Source organism: Nuphar pumila, chromosome 1 (assembly GCF_984573655.1).
Source record: "Nuphar pumila chromosome 1, dmNupPumi1.hap1.1, whole genome shotgun sequence".
NCBI lineage: Eukaryota > Viridiplantae > Streptophyta > Magnoliopsida > Nymphaeales > Nymphaeaceae > Nuphar > Nuphar pumila.
Window position 1 is genome coordinate 18977952 of NC_143249.1, and position 18284 is coordinate 18996235.

At 39.0% G+C, this 18284-nt stretch overlaps 1 protein-coding gene and 1 long non-coding RNA gene across 2 annotated transcripts; both read right to left on the reverse strand.

Moving 5' to 3' along the window:
- On the reverse strand, nt 1-4833 carry LOC149848221 (uncharacterized). The gene is made up of 3 exons (XR_016432675.1): nt 4810-4833; nt 130-211; nt 1-53 (listed from the first exon to the last, which is right to left on the reverse strand). It is a non-coding gene; the product is annotated as an uncharacterized LOC149848221 (long non-coding RNA).
- Nucleotides 4834-11281: 6448 nt separating this feature from the next.
- Nucleotides 11282-16683, reverse strand: LOC149848222 (GPI-anchored protein LLG1-like). The gene is made up of 3 exons (XM_089984538.1): nt 16288-16683; nt 15138-15194; nt 11282-11839 (listed from the first exon to the last, which is right to left on the reverse strand). The coding sequence occupies exons 1-3, from the start codon at nt 16376-16378 to the stop codon at nt 11478-11480; spliced, it is 510 nt and encodes a 169-aa protein (XP_089840664.1). The 5' UTR covers nt 16379-16683; the 3' UTR covers nt 11282-11477.
- Nucleotides 16684-18284: the final 1601 nt, after the last annotated feature.

Below are 18284 nucleotides of genomic sequence, written 5' to 3' on the forward strand. Positions count from 1 at the left end.
TTGACTTGTGCGATCAACTGGTGTAGGTGGGTCGTGTACAGGCGCAACATCATCTGTAAAAAAATACACACCAAGTTCTCAGAATGTGCATTTGAACTAATCAAGCATCTAATTAGTTATATGATATACCTATCACAGGAGCCCGTGAAGATGAAGGTTGAGCCTGGCTACTACTGGATGAGCGACCACTATAACCTCCACGAACCATATTCTAACAAATAACATATGTCATACAATACATTCAAATAATTCACATCAAGTATTACAATGCATTCAAGTCATTCACATCAAGCATTGCAATGCATTCAAATAATTCAAATCATTGACATCAAGTATTGCACTAATTCAAATCATTCGTTAATTGCATAAATTATAATACATTCAGATAATTGAAATCATTCACATCAAGTATTACAATGCATTCGAATCATTCGTATCAAGTATTACAATACATTGAAATAAAATTTTTAATCATTCACACCAAATATTGCAATACAACTCACATCAAGTATTACAATGCATTTAAATAGAGGTTTGTAGTATAAGATTTTTTTCACTAGCTTGAGAATTCTTCCTCGTCACTAGTTTGACTTTCTTCTTCTTCTTCTTCTTCTTCATTGTTTGCCCATCCACTTGGTACATCATTTGGATCACATTCCTCTATGAATATTTCATCAGCCAATGGAGATATGACATGCATATCATGCGCAACATCGTGACCATAAGCGAAGTCACAGACATCATCTGATTGATAGTAATCACTGTCTTCAGCTAACTCATCTTCTTGTAACTGATCATACTCGGGGTATAGTTTGGATTTCACCTTGCAAACTGCCCACCATTCATTTCTATCTGACTTTTTTATACTCGGATATGAAGTATAATAAACTTGTTGAGCTTGCGAGGCTAATATGAATGGTTCATATGTTCCAAACCTGGATTTATGATTCACCTCCACAATGCCTGAAGCTTTGTCGAGTCTTGTTGCAGTTGGATCAAACCAATGACACTTGAATACCGTAACCCTGTTATTCATGCCTAAGTAAGTCAACTCCATTATTTCCTCTATAACACCGTAGTAATCATGTTCATTTTCACCGTAGCTGCTACCCTTGACACACACGCCACTATTTATCGTTGATTTGTTTATACCGTAGTCTTTTGTATGGAATCGATAACCATTTACGATATACCCGTTGTAGCATTGCACAACTTTGGTCGGACCATTTTCTAAATCACATATTCCTTGATCTTTAACATCACCATGGCGAACCTACGCACAGACATAAACAATTATTGTGATCACGATCAATTAAGTAACTTAGTGTTGTTTATAAGTACAAAATTTATGTTAGCTTCTTTACCAACTGTTTCAACCACTCCACAAACTTAGTTTCACGTTCTTTTTGTACTTCTGCATTAGTGAGATGTGAAACTTTGCTTTGCAACTCCAGATCAAATCGTCTGCAAACCACAAATACTTATATTACCGAGCCATGTATCCACATATAGAACATAAAAGGATTTATAATTGAGTTGCATATATATATACTTACTCGATGTATGGGTCGATCGCTGAACAATTAAAAAGAATATAGATGTGTGCTGCATCTTGCTCTCGATCTGTCAATAGCCTTGATCGGCAACTACCAAATGCATGCCCAAGTCGTTGAAATATCGACAGCTTGTCAGCTACAGTTACTTGTTCTCCATCATCGTTACGGGGCGGGCATGTGTAACGTGTTGAAATATGAGGTTCGAAGTACATAGATGAGAAATTTGAAATCTCTTCTAAAGTGTACGCCTCACAAATAGAGCCTTCTACTCTTGCTTTATTACGAACCTTTTTTTTTAGGTCGAACATGCATCTGACAATAATATACATTTCAAATTTTAAATATCTGTCATTAAAGAGACAAATATAAAAAAACATATACCTTTCAAATGGGTACATCCATCGATATTGCACAGGGCCACCAACCCTTAGTTCATATGGCAAATGTATGATCAAATGTTCCATAACATCGAAAAATGCTGGCGTAAATATCTTTTCTAACAGACAAACAGTGGTGATGACAGAGTCCTCGAGATTCTTTACATCTGATACAATGACCTCCGATGCGCACAATGTTCTGAAAAATCCGCTCAACTCAAGCAATACCCCCCATATAGGTTTGTCTAACATATCATGGAATGCTAGGGGTATCAATCGTTGCATAAAGATATGACAATCATGGCTCTTCAACCCATATAACTGTCCATCGTCAATCTTCACAGCCCGAGCAATGTTAGAGACATATCCATCTGGAAATCTCAGTTGTCTCAACCATTGACATACATGTTTTATTTGATCAGGTCCGAGCACGTACTTTGCCTTTGGTTTCAGTACTTTGCCATTATACTCTTTGAGTTCCAATTCTGGTCTTTTACATATTAATTTTAAATCCATACGGGCCTTCGGATTATCCTTCGTTTTTCCTTTAATATTCATTACTGTATTGAACACATTATCAAACACATTTTTCTCTACATGCATCACATCCAAATTATGTCGTATCAATAGGGTCGGCCAATACGGTAGTTCCCAAAAAATAGATTTTTTCGTCCAATTGTGTTCCTTCCCAAATCCACGGAAGGGTGTAGGACTGCGGGCATCTGTTAATACATCTGGAAAGTATCGCAATCTTCTTAAAATCTCTATGCCAGACAATCTTGAGGATGGACCTTCCATTTCAGTTGTGCCTGCTGTAAATGCATTCTTTTGACGTCGGAACGGATGATCGCTGGGTAGAAATCGACGATGGCAATCAAACCAGCAAGGCTTCCTTCCATGCCTCAATCTAAAAGCTTTGGAATCCTCCATGCAGTACGGACAAGCCAACCTCCCATGTGTGCTCCAACCAGATAACATACCATATGCAGGGAAGTCACTGATTGTCCATAGAACAGCGGCCTTCATGTTGAAATTTTGTTTTTTGTGGGCATCATACGTGGTAACACCGTCATCCCACAGTACTTTTAATTCATCAATCAATGGCCTTAGATATACATCAAGATTTTGGCCAGGTGAGGTCGGACCAGGGATCAACAGAGACAAGAAAAGATTTGGACGTTTCATACACAAGCTTGGTGGAAGGTTGTATGGAGTTACAAATACTGGCCAGCATGAGTATGGAGTTGATCTACCCCCAAATGGATTAAATCCATCTGTACATAGACCGAGTCTAACATTTCGCACTTCCATTGCGAAGTTCTGATGAGTACGATCAAAGTGCTTCCAAGCTTCAGCGTCAACAGGATGCGTGATCTTGTTTTCATCGTGTCGAACTTTATTTGCATGCCATCTCATGTGTTTAGCTGTCTTTGAAGACATATACAATCACTGCAATCTAGGAGTGATAGGAAAGTAGCGGAGCGACTTGTATGAAACTTCCTTTGATCTCGTGCTACCATTGCCTCTTGTCTTTGGCTTGAACCGAGGATGCCCACATGACGGGCATGATATGTCGTTTTCCTGCTCCTTGAAATACAACATGCAGTGATTTGGACAAGCATCAATCTTTTTGTAACCCATACCTAGAGCGTTGACCATAACATTTGCACGATAGAAATTTTGTGGCAATTTCTCATCTTTAGGCAACATACTCTTCACAATCATGCACAAACGGTCAAAACATGATTGACTCAAATTATACTCGGACTTCAAATTCATTAGTTGAAGAACTGCAGACAAGATAGTGTGACTCTCACAACCGTTCCAAAGTGGCTCATCAGCATCTTTAAGTAAATCATAAAATCTACTAGCTGCATCGTTTGGTGATTCTTCATCTACGACAGTTCTTACATCACTAGAACTCATAGCAGAACCCAGTTCTGTTCCTGCAGCATCAAATATCAAATTCGTATATGGATTATCGTGCACCACATTCACCCGTGCATCAAAATCGTTTCTAAATTCTTCTCCATGAAATGCCCAGTTCTGATAATCACTCACAAAACCCTTCCTGTATAGGTGATGTCTAACGCCATGAGGTTCTACAAATCGATTATTCTTACAAATCTTGCAGGGACACCTAATCCGACCTGTGGGATCTACCGTACTGACACTCGCCGTTGCAAATTCAATAAAACTATCGACACCATCCATATATTCATGCGATAACTCATTGTCCACTATCCTACGGTACATCCATTCACGGTTTGCAGTCATTCTGTCGTATGATGTTACGAATAGTATCCTAACGAATTAAGAAAAAAACAATCAGAATGCGACGATGAAGAAAATATCAAATTTATCATGCAATATACTATGTCAAACAATAACAAGAATTTTGATGCATGCATTGATAACTTAATATTTTCATGTGCAAACTATTAATGACATGATACAATCATTTGAAGCATGCTTTTATTATAAAATTTCACATGGAAGTCAAAATCAAATTGAAAGTAACTACATGCAAGCATGGATACAATTACATCAAACATTGCAATACATCATAATCATTCATATCAAATAAATGGCAAACATGTACCTGCAGCAAACACACTTCAATATCTCACTAACTACTACCATGCTTAGCATGGACTCCGTACTCCAAAAATAAGAACACTTCCATATTTCTACATTAAAATCATGCTCAGCATGATCTCCGAACTCCAACAAAGCAATCTTAGATATCAACAATTGAGTGAGTGTGTGAACAATAAAGTGCTGCATTCAATAAATTAAATAACATGTGATACGTTTGCATCACTTACTCACCACGGGTATTTACCCGATTTGCATTGTTTTTGTCATTTACTTACCACAGGTGGCCGAGCACGAGTTGGTTCCGTTGAAAAATCTGCACAAAAACAAAACAAATTAAGTAACAAACTAACTAATCATGAAACAAGATGAAACACTAACTAAAAAAATTAAAACAAATTAAAACAACTCTAACTAATTGAAAGAAGAGAAAAGAAAAATAGTATATATGTTAAGCCAAATCTAACTAGAAGATGCTAATTTAACAAACCAGCTATAACATGTTGAATCAGTCGACTAACATAAAGTCATAGACAATTTCTAATCTGAACTACTTAGCAAAGGAATAGTAAATCAATCAATTAGTTTACTAGAAAAGATGTGAACTCCGTTTAACCACCACTATCATAAAGAATTCAAATAGCCCTAATCTAACTAACTGATTGTGAGAACATTAAATACCAATCTATCTAAGAAAAATATAATTATAAAAGACTAATAGATTGAAATACTCTAACTAACCAGATTTCAAGAAAACAAATTGAAGTAAAACTAACTACCAGTAGACATTAACAAACTAACAAATTGAACAACATGGACAACTTGTATATATACATTACAAAAAAAATTTCAACTTAAAATCCATATGGACAACATATATGCAAACTACACTTAAAACCATATGGACATCTTATATACACATATTACAATTTTTTTTTCAAGCTAATCACATGGACAACATAGGGATCACATAATAACTTTTTTTTTTTTTAAAAAGAGATCACATGGGCAGCATAGGTATCCATAACAAAAATTCTTTTCAAAACAGATCACATAGGCAACGTAGGTATCTCATAACAAATTTTTTTTCTAAAAACAAACACATAGGCAACATAGTATTCCTACTAAAGATTTTTTTTTCAAACTGATTTACATAGGCAGCATATGCATTAAAAAACAGATTTTTTTTAAACCAATTCACATAGACAGCATAATATATCTCATAACAGATTGTTTTTTTCAAAGCAATACACATCGGCAGCATGTTATTCCTACTACAGATTTTATTTTTCAAACGATTCATATAGGCAGCATAGGCATTCAAAAACAGAAATTTTTTTTTTGACAAGTCACTTAGGCAGCATAACGCAGGGGGTCGACCCCCCCTGCCGGAAAGCACGGCAGGGGGTTAAACCCACTGCCTTTCCGGCAGGGAAGGGGGTTAAACCCCCTGCCGGAAAGGCAGTTCCGGCATGGGGGGTTGACCCCCTGCCGTGCCTTTACGGCAGGGGGGTCGACCCCCCATGCGTTTCCGGCAGGGGGTCGACCCCCCATGCGTTTCCGGCAGGGGGTCGACCCCCCATGCCTTTCCGACAGGGGGTCGACCCCCCTTGCCGGAAATGCAGAGGGTCGACCCCCCCTGCCGGAAAGCACGGCAGGGGGTTAAACCCCCTCCGTTTCCGGCAGGGAAGGGGCGTACCCCCTGCGTTTAGAAGAAGAAGAAGAAGAATATTACCTGCGCTTCGCCGGACGGTGGCGGGAGGTTGACGGGGAGCGGCAGCTGGCGAGCGGCAGCTGGCGAGCGCCGGCTGGCGAGCGGTGGACGGGGAGCGGCGGCTGGCGAGCGGCGGTGGCCGGACGGTGGCGAGAGCCGACGGGCGGCGGGAGGGAGCAATACAGCGAAACAGGGAAAAGAGAAAGAGGGATGGGATTAGGGATTTACGCGACATTTAGCGACGGCTTAGCGACGGAAAAATTCCGTCGCTAAGCCGTCGCGAAACCCAAATACCAAAAAAGTGACGGAATATATTCTGTCGCTACTCCGTCGCTAATTAGCGACGACAGAGTTTCCTCTCTAAATCCGTCGCTAAAATGGTGTTCTTGTAATCAAAAGTAGCGACAAAAACATGCAGTCGCTAATCCGTCGCTAAGTAGCGACAGATTAGCGATAAAAGTCGTTTCCTCGCTAATCCGTCGCAAATTAGCGACAGATTCTATCTTTAGCTAATCTGTCGCTAAGTAGCGACGGGAAAAATCCGTCGCTAATTTCCGTCGCTAATTAACAATTTTCTTGTAGTGCACATACTCATTTTTTTTAAACCATACCCAAACTTTTCTTCAATCTCAAATATCATTATGGATCAACATGGAGCATAGAGTTATGGATACCTCATATTGGAGTATTTATGTATTGGATGTATATGATCCATTTGATTATTTTTTTTTTTGGTAGAGGCATGATGGCTGATTATGATTGGTTTGGGAATAGCATATATGGTTTTTCTACACTTTTCACTAGGTCATACTTGGTATCCCCAGCTGAAGGCATAACATTGTCTACACTGAATATTGTACATGCATGACCCAACCAATAAAGTGAAATTGAAAAAACCGCAAGCGGGATCTAGCTTTGAGGGTGAGTCTTCTCCAACCCGGGGAGAATGATGCAGGAGCGAGCGCAAGTCACCACCGGGTTTGCAGGGTTCATTCAGATCTATTTTTTTATTTGGCTTTTTTTACTTATTTAATTTGGATCTTAATAATTTAAGATATTGTTTTGGATTTTATTTTATATCAAATCTATCTCGTATCTATATTGGTTCTTGAGTCATGTTTGGTTCATAATTTTAGATTGGATCTATTGTAGATCCATATTAGGATCATGGTTTCTATAGTTTTCCTCTCTTCATTATAAATATTCATTGTTGAGAGAATAAAAGAAGAAATAAATGAATTGTGAGAGATTTTTAGTTATTTTTCTTGTTTTTCATAGTTCATAGTTTCGTAGCTACGTTAGGGTGCTTATTCTTGCGAGATTTAGGAGTGATCATCTTGTTCACTGCATCAAATTATCTCAAATCCATATTGGTTCTTTAGATCATAGTTTTGAATTGGATATATCTTATAGATCCATATTAAGATCATAGTTTATAGGGATTTTCTGTTTTCATTATAAATATTCATTAGATCATAGGCTTTATTCATACACGATACAACTATAAATCTGATTATCTTATATCCGGCCCGAGTCTGACCCGTTTATACTTTACATCCCTACCCAGATAAATGGTAAATGGAGGCAACCTTCATTCATTAGAGTGGGTACTTAAGTTAACTCCCAGATGCGTCTGTAAATCAGCTAACAAGGTTTGGTACCATAGGAAAAGCAATAGGGTTTTTAGAAAAAGCATCCTTTGTTAATATGAAAAGGACCTGTAAATTTACAGACAAATCAGCAAAGATGTGTTGTCTGACTTTTCACAATCTGTGATTATCATGTGCTTTCCATTTTATGGACGGATAGCTGGTTTTGGTTAATAGATCAAACAAGTAGAGATGGAATTACCATCCTATGAGAAGGAGGATAAATGTGGGAAGCAGATCACGTCATGCTGAACATGAGCGTTTTTGCTCATGCCCACATCGTGGACGTCGTGTTTGCATTTTGGATGGATGAATGCCAAGTGGTTTTGTTCACTTTTTAGCTTTTTAAAATACAAATTGGATGGCCACGATGTTGGTATGAGCAAAAACGCTAATGTTCAGCATGACCTGATCTGCTTCCATAAATCTGCATAACCCTTTTTTTATCTGCACGGGTGCCAACGGGTTGGATTTGGTTCGGACCCAGGTAGAACCATACTTGACCAGATTTTTGGGTATGGTATCGGGTTCAGACCTGGGTCTAATCGAGTCTATTATAAGAGAAACCATATCTGGACCCGATAAGAACTACATGAACTATACCCAGACCATACCTGATAAAATAATATTTTTTTTATCATTTTTACATTAAAAAATTATGGGTCTTAATCGGAACTCGGGTCCGGTCCGAGTCTGGTATGAAATTTTAAAAACTATACCCCTTTTCCATGTATTAATTGGACCTTCGGGTCCGGACCCAGGTCTTAATTGGGTCTTCTTATTTGTCACCAAAGGTCTGGGTAAACCCGACCCCTTGACACCTCTATTCATAACTATTACCATATATGCTTGTCTTTTGTTTTTTTTTCTCCACAAGGATCTCTCTCTCTCTCTCTCTCTCTCTCTCTCTCTCTCTCTCTCTCTCATATATATTATCAATACATTAAATTCATAAATTTGAATTTGAAAATTTAGTGGGGCGTTTGATTCACGGACAGCCCTGTCTAAGGACATGTTGTTCTTTCCTGTCCTATCAGCGTGTGTTCTTGTCCAAGGCTGGACAAGGATAATTTTTTGGGTTTTTTTTTAAAAAGGTGCCCAGGGGTGTCCTCTCCTCTCTTGTTCTAAGGTGAGCGCAGAACTCCTTCATACACCAAAAAGTGTCTCAGAGGGATGTGCGGGACGCGGTACCCAGCCCATTTGTGCATCCTGCGTTTGAGTGGGGGCATGGGCCCCATGCGTTGTGCGGATGGCGGACACCATTGTCCATCAATTTTGCAAAATTCAGATATAGTGTCAGGTCAAGCATAATCATATCAACAAAGCCAAACCAATTGCATAATGTCATGGCAACTGTGATGACAATAACGATTGGTGACATTAATGTGGTCCAGAGATGGTCACAAACAATCACGTTCATTGTCTTTTTCTTTTTGTCAAGGAACCCTTGCAGAGGCGAGGAAACCCAGGGTGGGCCCCCACGACCACCCTGTCTTAAGTGGTCCAACTCTGACAGCTGCAGACACACCCGTGCCCCGGCGGGGTTTGATCCGGCTTCTTCATCTCAACACCTTCACAATCACCCCGCTGGCCACACGGGCGACCCCCATGATGGTACAACCATGCTCATTGGCATGCTACCAAGTGAGCAGCGTCAAAGACTTGATATTAACCTAAAACTAGAAGGTTAATGGAGAAAATCCACAGAGCACACCTGCTTAGCAACACAAAAGAGATTAGTTGGGGATGTTGCATTCTACTGTAACATGAATTTCCCCGTTTTTTCCCACTTTTCTAGACAAGTAGGTGCACCCGAACACCCACTAAATTTTTCAACATAAAATCATGGAGGTTTTCTTATATGTTTTCTCCCAGCATGGCACCACATTCATACAATCAATTTCCTATTAATATCTGGACTGGAATTCAATCTGATGAAACGACTTCTACAAGGAATCCTTGTTTCAAATCCCACCCTCGCCACTGGAAAAGGCAAAAAGGAAGAGGCACCTCCTTTTCTATTATGATTTTTTCAATTGACTAGGGAATTCAGATCCTTCACACTTGGAAAGAAAGATGGCAAAGCAAGACATGTACATATAAGACTTGGTACAGTAACATTTCCCACTGGTTTCTTTTACATCTAACTAGTAATCACACTAAAAATATTGATCAAGTCTTTCTGCAAAAGATTAAATGGTGGATGATAATACTTGCAATTCATCTGCCTTGACCGATATGAGTTAGCAGACGTACTACGGTGTACACTCACAGGTATGAAAATCCCACTGTAAGGGAACCCAGATTTCTAGCACTCTAGCAGAAAAATGATCCATTTGATCTTGACAATAATTGGATGGTCCCTCTAAATATCATGAATTGGATACTTTAACATTTTGGCTAATTCGAGATAGGGGTGCAAACGGATTAGATATGGTCTGAATCATGCCAGACAAATGAAAACAGAGATATGAATCTGAATCTAATTCGATGAGGCAGGGTTGAATCTGGATAAAAAATATGTGTCAATACTAGATCCGGTGAAAAAACATATTAAAAACAAGTGCCACCACTTTTCTGCGGACACCCACATGGCCATAACTTAATGATTCCGAAACTTTGAATTAGGAAAATATTGGTCTCAGGAAAGGAAAAGCTCCAGATAGTCTGCTTGATACCATCTGGACTGGACTTGCTTTATATCACACCAAGTTACCAAGATGTTGCCCCAAGGACTGGCCAATGAGCCCAATGGCCCAAGCTTGAGATGTCTGAGCTTGGATCACGAGTTAAGCTCTAGCTCGTAGCAAGACAAGCTGGGCTAAGCTCGAGATCATGACGTGTCGAAGCTAGAGGATCCAAGCTCAACCTGACTCATTTAAAAAAAAAATGTCATCTGCCTAACCCCATCTTGCCTATAAAAAAGAAGAATCAAACCTAGAACCTGTTGTTTGTAAACTGAAAAGACTCAAACGAACTATTTTACACTATACAATGTAACAAAAAATGCACATAAAATACATGCATACATACATATAGTTCTTAACAGGCACGTCTGAGCCGAGACCAGCCTATCATCCCTTTTTTGTGCTCGGCTCAGTAACCTAAGGACTTTGTGAAGGTTTTAAGGATCTGAGAAGTGTGTGGGAGAACACTGAGGAGAGCTTTGAGATATAGACAAATTTAGATGAATTGGTTTCTGTTCACCAGATGATAATGTCTCATCTCCTTTTTGAGATACCTGCTCCTCTCTAAAGTCCTTCCAAATCCCTGCAAGCTTCTTCTCCCACTCATTGGGATTGAATCCTGGAGATAATTTTCATGACCCAGCAAATCACAATATGGTGATGAGGAAAAAGAATGGAGAAAATACTCCTAATTCCAAAATTTCTGCAAGAGAAACCATTGTTCTTTTATTGTTACAATCATTATATGTTGACAACACACAAGAATCTTGATGCAGTTAAATGGCATAACAAAATCTAGAGGTGTCTCAAGACTCTCAACATAAAAAATACTAGAGTGGGACTCTAGATATCACATACCAATCATTACAGTTTTACCTGAAAGTACATAACTGGGTTTATAAAACAAGGAAGATTAGGATGCTAACCATGACAGCAAGGATGAGGGTAGAGCCATAAACATGTGCCCCAATGGAGTTAGAGTTCTGCTGAAGATTATTTGTTGTGGTCATATTGCATATTAGGCCCTTCTTATCATCTCTGCACTCGTTTGCAAACAGCCCTGGTGGATAATTCCCAGCTAGGTTTATGTAATTAAACATTGTGCTCGCACAGTTGTTTGTTAGGTCATTGAGTTCTGCTGCAAAGGGGCATGCAAATTGCTTGAGAGCATTGCAACAGGGGGTTGGTAAATATCGTGGTCCTTTGCACTGGCTTGTGATGATGGTGTAATTCTTGAATTCAAAGGCCACGGGGCAATCTGCAGGCAAGGAAGAAGAAAGAATTAAGGAAAAAAAGGAAAATGAAATTTATGTGCCAGCTTTTTAGCAGTATTGGATAATAGAGCATCTCTGCCAATAACTGGAGCAAAATTAAAGGAGAAAAAGGAAAACAAAATTTATGTGATTCTTTTAGCAGTATTGGATAATAGAGCATCTCTGCCAATAGCTGGAGCAAAATTAAAGGGGAAAAAAGAAAACCAAATTTATGTGTAATTCTTTTGGCAGTATTGGATAATAAAGCATCTCTATTAATAGCTGGAGCAAAATTTTCCATTGCTAATCTGTAACTTCAGAACAGAAAAAAGAAAAGGGGTAGCATTAACTATAATGTTGGCCCATAGATCCAAAAGATAGCAATCGATCCTACATCAGACTTTATAAATGCAGAAAAATGACGGCATGTAAGTTTGATATTAGAATTACCACAGAGCGGTCAACTACTTTGATATTCGAACCATATCCACACTGAAATACAAAATGCCAATCATACAAGAATTCTGAAACAGTACACAATTTTCAGAGGAAGCAAAACACATACTCAAGTATTAGCTATATTAGGTTGAATGCGTACGGTGGATGGCATGAGATGAAGACCCTGTCTTTTCAAAGAAAAGAGACAGGATCTTGAGCTCAAAGTGTCATGGTTGCAGTGAGGAACAATGAGGTAGGAGTCTCTCTCTCTCTCTCTCTCTCTCTCTCTCTCTCTCTCTCTCTCTCTCTCTCTCTCTCTCTCTCTCTCTCATATAAGCCATGAACCCAATAAATTTATGAATCACACTGCCTTTAGTCCATGCTACCTACAACCAAAGCTGCATTATATTTTGAGTTACACCTAGTTAGATACTTATGCAGGACGCTACAACAAGCCAAGCTTCTCACTGAACTCTATTTCAAATGACATCTAGTTAGATACCATATGCTGCCAAATGAACTAAGCTTCTCGTAAGAAGCTTAGGCTCACTAATTAGCTAAATGAGTAGCTTCAACTTAATATTAGAGCTTGTTTAGATAAATGAGATAAGCACAAGCTTAATAACAATGAATCAATCCCCTTTAATATAAGCTCATCATAGATATGTTATACATATGCCACCTTATATAATAAAATCAAACCATATTTATGTTCAAATCATGCCCTCCACTATGCAAAACAATTAAATTTTTTTACCAACAATTGGCTTGAGCTCAGCAAAGCAGAGAACCTGATCAGGCACCAAGCCAGTCTTGACAGCCCACACTGGGTCTTAGTTTAGGTTTTCTGAAGCGTGAAGCCTAATTGCATAACCTATCCATCGCCAAGTGAAGGCTTTTTCTTTTTTCCTCTTCAGAGTGCCAAGCTACATCCAATTGACTGAATCTGTTGCACTGTTTTGCATGCTTCTACATATACGCTGCCAAGCACATAAATTTGATCCTATATCCATAAATGATGTGATCTATTCCAGAAAATATAAAAGAGTTCAATAAAGTTCATTCCCCAGTCCTGACATCAAGGGAAAAAACATTGATTTTTGACAAATGCATCCTACTTGAGCAGGTTTTGTACACAACATTTAATAAACCAATTTCTAAAGGGTCCTGCAGCAGCTGCCTGAAATGAAGAAATTATCAAAAGCACTGAGTGCACTTCGGATACAAAGTTGTTTACCATGCATGGAGTAGAAAGTATGGGGTCCATAAAATGTTGCATGTAAATGCATGTTTATTTCTGTTCACCAAGTTCCATGAGGGGCATATTATTTTTTATGGTGGTTTCATCAGGAATTTACAAGGCATAGCTTGGCACAGCACCACTAGACAAAAGATCTTATCACAATGTACAGCATTCTCCAGGCACCTGAGAAAACCCATCACCCAAGAATCTAGCAACAGATATGCCCGAATTATATCAGGCCACAACCCAGGTCAGTAACCGATCCACTTGCACTGCATTTAACAATGCAAACCTACATTTTGCAAAAATTCATATAAAAGCAAATATTTGCATTTGGCAATGCCTCAAAGGAGATGTCTATGTTCAAATAGTAATGCATATTTAGCCTAACATCCTTGCAACAAGTATGGTACCTTCAATATATTTCTAATGTCTTTTACATGCATTCTGAATGCAAAAAATTGTTCAAGCATGTTCCTTAACAAAGGTTATGTGGGATGCACCAATTCCTTGTTTTTCCATGATACATCTTAAAACATAACAGCCACCACCAGAAACCATCAAAATATCATAAGAAGTACTACAGATATCTTGACTTATTTCTTTTATCTTAGACGGCCAGAAATCATGCTGTGGAACACCAGAAGACACATGACCATAATATTGTTCAGAACGGTAACCAATACAAGAAAAATATCACAGTTGAAAGCTAACCATCAAATCCAAAGTATGTGGTTCCCAACATCGAGATTGAAAGCAGAAACCAGGGACATGAGATCCACAAAAGTCAAAGAGCTAAGTATTCACCCTATGATATGTTGAAAACACCCCAGGGACCCATATTTACCAAAGTAGAAAACTAGAATCAGGGGTCCAAACAATTTTTCAATCACCCTATTGTCACCATGATTCCATTTTGATGATTGCATGCAGATGTCAAATTGGGTATCTATCTTCTCATTTCCATCATGTGACAAAGAGAAAAAGCTTGTGCTAGGAGATGGGGACAGTGGATTATGGCATAATGCCAAGCATCAAACCTCTGCCCAAGGCCATGATTTTTTAACATCAAAGGATAAGATACCTGTAAGAGTCATTTGGATACTAGGAAGCACATGGAAATATCCAGATCTTTGCAATTCTCTGCGTTCAAACATAGCCCAAGACAGCTTTACAGAAACAACTCTATGGTTTCAGAATTTTACAGAAGATTTCCTATGATGGAGAAAAGATTCAAAGGAATACCATAAGACCACTATAAGAAATTTCTTTCCAATTCATAATGTGAAAAGAAAAAAGGATAAAAAACATAGATATAGAATGATGTTAATAACACATGCTGCAGCTAGCAAGCAAATAACTATAAATAACAAAGTTCTACTGAAAAACACCAAAATTAAGTTGGCATGATAGCATGATTTTCAAAATCAATGTGCATGCATGAACATATATGTTTGTATGCTGTCTGTACAAGTGCATTACGTCCAACATTATAGGGTTGTGTGTGTGCCCGAGAATATATAACCAAACCAACATTTGATTGCCAAACTAAACAATATTACCCTCAACAAAGACATTACACTTAAATTTACAGGAAAACTGGACGAGGAAAAGGTACTCACTCTTTTCCACCTGAAGCAGTCCTCTACCAGTTGTGTGGTGTTGCTCAAAGATGAGATCTGCAAACAAAAGAGCCATCACTAAACACAAGGACTAGGGGGAGGAGTTAGAGATTCATAAAACTATTTAATAAAGAAAAAGATTGACATGATATTTACGTGCTTCAAAATCCAAAATGTGTTCACGATTTATAAACTACAGAATCTCCTACAGTAAGCCATGAGTTCAGGTAGCTCTACAGTAACTTAGCTGACATTTGCCTTAAACCTGACTAAATCGACATAACGAAAAAGAACGAAGTGCGGAAGAATCTGTAGAAATAAGCGAATAAAGGATTAAGGCAATTTAAAAGAGACGAATGAAAATTTCAAATTCCCTAACATTTAAGAAATCTAGACTTAATCGAAGGCATATGGTCCATTAAAATAGAGAAGTTTAGTTCACCAGGAAATGAAACGAGTTTCCTTATCTACACAAAAAGGTTTTATTTTTTTTCCTTAAAAAAGAAAATGATTTTTTTTTCGAATTACCGTGCACTGTTGCTCGACGCCGCCTAAAAAGAAAGAACTTAACCTAAAAATAGAAAATTCGTATCTGGTTCTAAATGCACCTCGCGTTGATGCCTCGGGAGAGACGATCTGGAATGGACTATACAAAATAGAGATTTCAAAATTTCAATCAATTTACAAACGACTAAAGCTAATAGGACGATCTGGGACTTAAATGGAAGGAGTTTACGCATAAGAAACCAGAAGTTTATTTAATCATGAAATCGAGATAAGGAACGAAAATCTGAGATTTTTGAAGAAAGGAGAAAAACGGAGCAATACGAACCCAGAAGGAACGAACAAAAAATACTAAAACCAAAAGAAATCCAAAATCACGAACCAATTTCCAACGAGAAAACAACCAAACAAAGCAAAAATCACGATCTTACATGAAACCACGCACAAAAATCAATCCGGAGCTCTTCCGAGCTACAGAGATCCAAAATTCATGAATTTCAACCAAAAAGACAGGTACGATCTCAAAAGAGACGAATCGAAACATAACAAAACCGACATTTTCCCGAATTCACCAAAGAATTGAAAATTATAAGAAGACAAACCCGTGACCTGAAAAGCAAACGAGAATCTACGTTCAGAAACGCACCTGAGATATATCCCGCGGCCGAGACGTCCGTCAAGAAGAACAAGAAGAAGAAGGAGGAGAGGGAGATCGCGGAGACACGAGTTGATGACATCTCTGCAGAGAGAGAGAGAGAGAGAGAGCTCTCTTTCTCTTCTGGAAGAGAGAGAGAGAGAGAGAGAGGTCTCTGTGGGCAAAGAGCGAGGGAGAAGAGAAGAGCGACACGGAAGGGATGGAGAAGCGAAAGAAGGGACAGCGTTCAACGGCGGGGAGACGCGGTTTTCAGAAAATTCACAAATTGCAGATTAGCTGCGGCTTGGAAAATATTCTCTTTTAGCACCGAAACTGAAACACTTTTGCAGTTAATCTCGAAATAAAAAACTTACTGATGTTACTATTCATAAATCTCGTTCTCGGAAAAAAAAACTCGGCGAGGAAAATCTGTTAACGTATTAAAAAAATATGGTTTACCTCTGGAAAATAAAAACTAACTTTATTTTACTAATATCATGATAAAGATGCGATATTCTCAAATAAAAACTAACTTCGTTTATATTTTATTTTCCTTGTCACATGTTAAAACAAACCAGGAGAAAAAAATTAGCCTGTAAGAAGTTTTCATATAAGAACTATTGTTTATGAAAAAAATTCTCTTGTTTGTGTGGCATGAGAAAAATGGATTGGAACAATGTTAGAGTTTTGATTAAGGTGACGGATTCCCTCAAATCTGAAAGTTTTTTATAGGAAAAGAATTTTCCGCATTTAAGATGAGATCTTTTCTTGTTTTTTTAGTCAAAATCAAGGCAAAGTATAGAATGTTTCCTTTCTAAAACTTTGCTATTGTTTGGAATGAATTGAAAGTGAGTCACTTTTCTTTTTCGACTTGCATTTTCTTGTTTATGAGCCCAAAGGGGTTTGGCGTAGTGGGATGGGGGCCTAGCCACTAAGCGGGTGACCTAGGTTCAAATTTCATGAGCACCACCTCCTCCACAAGCCAAAGCGTGGCGACTCTTTGGGGGTGAAGGTAAGCCCTTGGAGTTTTAAGCTGCCAGGACAACAGTCACTCAATGGATGGAGGTTTTGTTTACGGGTAAAAAGCGATTTGTGTTTCTTATGGTTGTTCTATGCAATTTTGAGTTTGTGTCAAGGTCATGAAAGTGGGTCCCATCCATCAGGTTGGTCCAGCTAAAAAGCAAGCAACGCACCTGTCATCCAAGCACCAATAAATAAACTACAAATAAATATTAAATTAAATATTCACCAGGGATGGCAGTGGACTTTGGCCCAGGTGTGTGTGGGGTGGGGGGGGCCCGCACGGGTTTTGATTTTAACCTTCATCCCCACCTCTATCTAGGGGTCCCCACCTCTATCTAGGGGTGGCAATCGGGTCGGGTTGGCTGGTCGACCCGGTGGGTTAGCGGGTCAGCATACCTCAACCCGAACCTGACCCGTTTATTAAACGGGTCGGCTGTGGCAAACACGAACCCGACCTGTTTATTAAACGGGTATCCTGACACGACCTGCCAACCCGTTTAATAAATGGGTTGGGTCGGGTAAACGGGTTGGCAGATAGGCGGGCGGGTTGACCCGCCCGCCTAACCCATTTATTAAACGGGTCAGCCGGGTTGGCATGCTCCTAACACGAACCCAACCCATTTAATAAACGGGTTAGGCAGGTCGACCCGTTTATGACACAAACCCGTTTATAGCCAAACCCGAACCTGCCTAAGAGGCGGGTCGTGTCAGAAATTGCCACCCCTACCTCTATTCCTGTTTCATGTCCTTCATCCTTGGTCCAAACAAGGCAAGGCAGGGCGGAGCTCCGTTATCCCTCGATCCACTGCTATCCCTACCAATAAACTACTCATCTGTTAGGGCAATTTGTGAACGTTACCATGCATCATAAGTTGAAAAGCACGGGCGTGTGTTCCTTTCCGCAAGGCTGAAACTGGGTCAATCTACTCCCTACTAGATGAAAGGAACTTTAGGTTTTTTATGCTAACAAACTATAAGAGCAATGC

What these genes read in the sequence shown, in the direction of transcription:
- LOC149848222 (XM_089984538.1), bottom strand. Translation starts at nt 16,378, where the DNA reads ATGTCATCAACTCGTGTCTCCGCGATCTCCCTCTCCTCCTTCTTCTTC. An exon ending in GGCCGCGGGATATATCTCAG is followed by an intron (nt 15,195 to 16,287) that starts GTGCGTTTCTGA and finishes TTTTGTTTGCAG; the next exon opens with ATCTCATCTTTGAGCAACAC. An exon ending in ACTGCTTCAGGTGGAAAAGA is followed by an intron (nt 11,840 to 15,137) that starts GTGAGTACCTTT and finishes CCTTGCCTGCAG; the next exon opens with ATTGCCCCGTGGCCTTTGAA.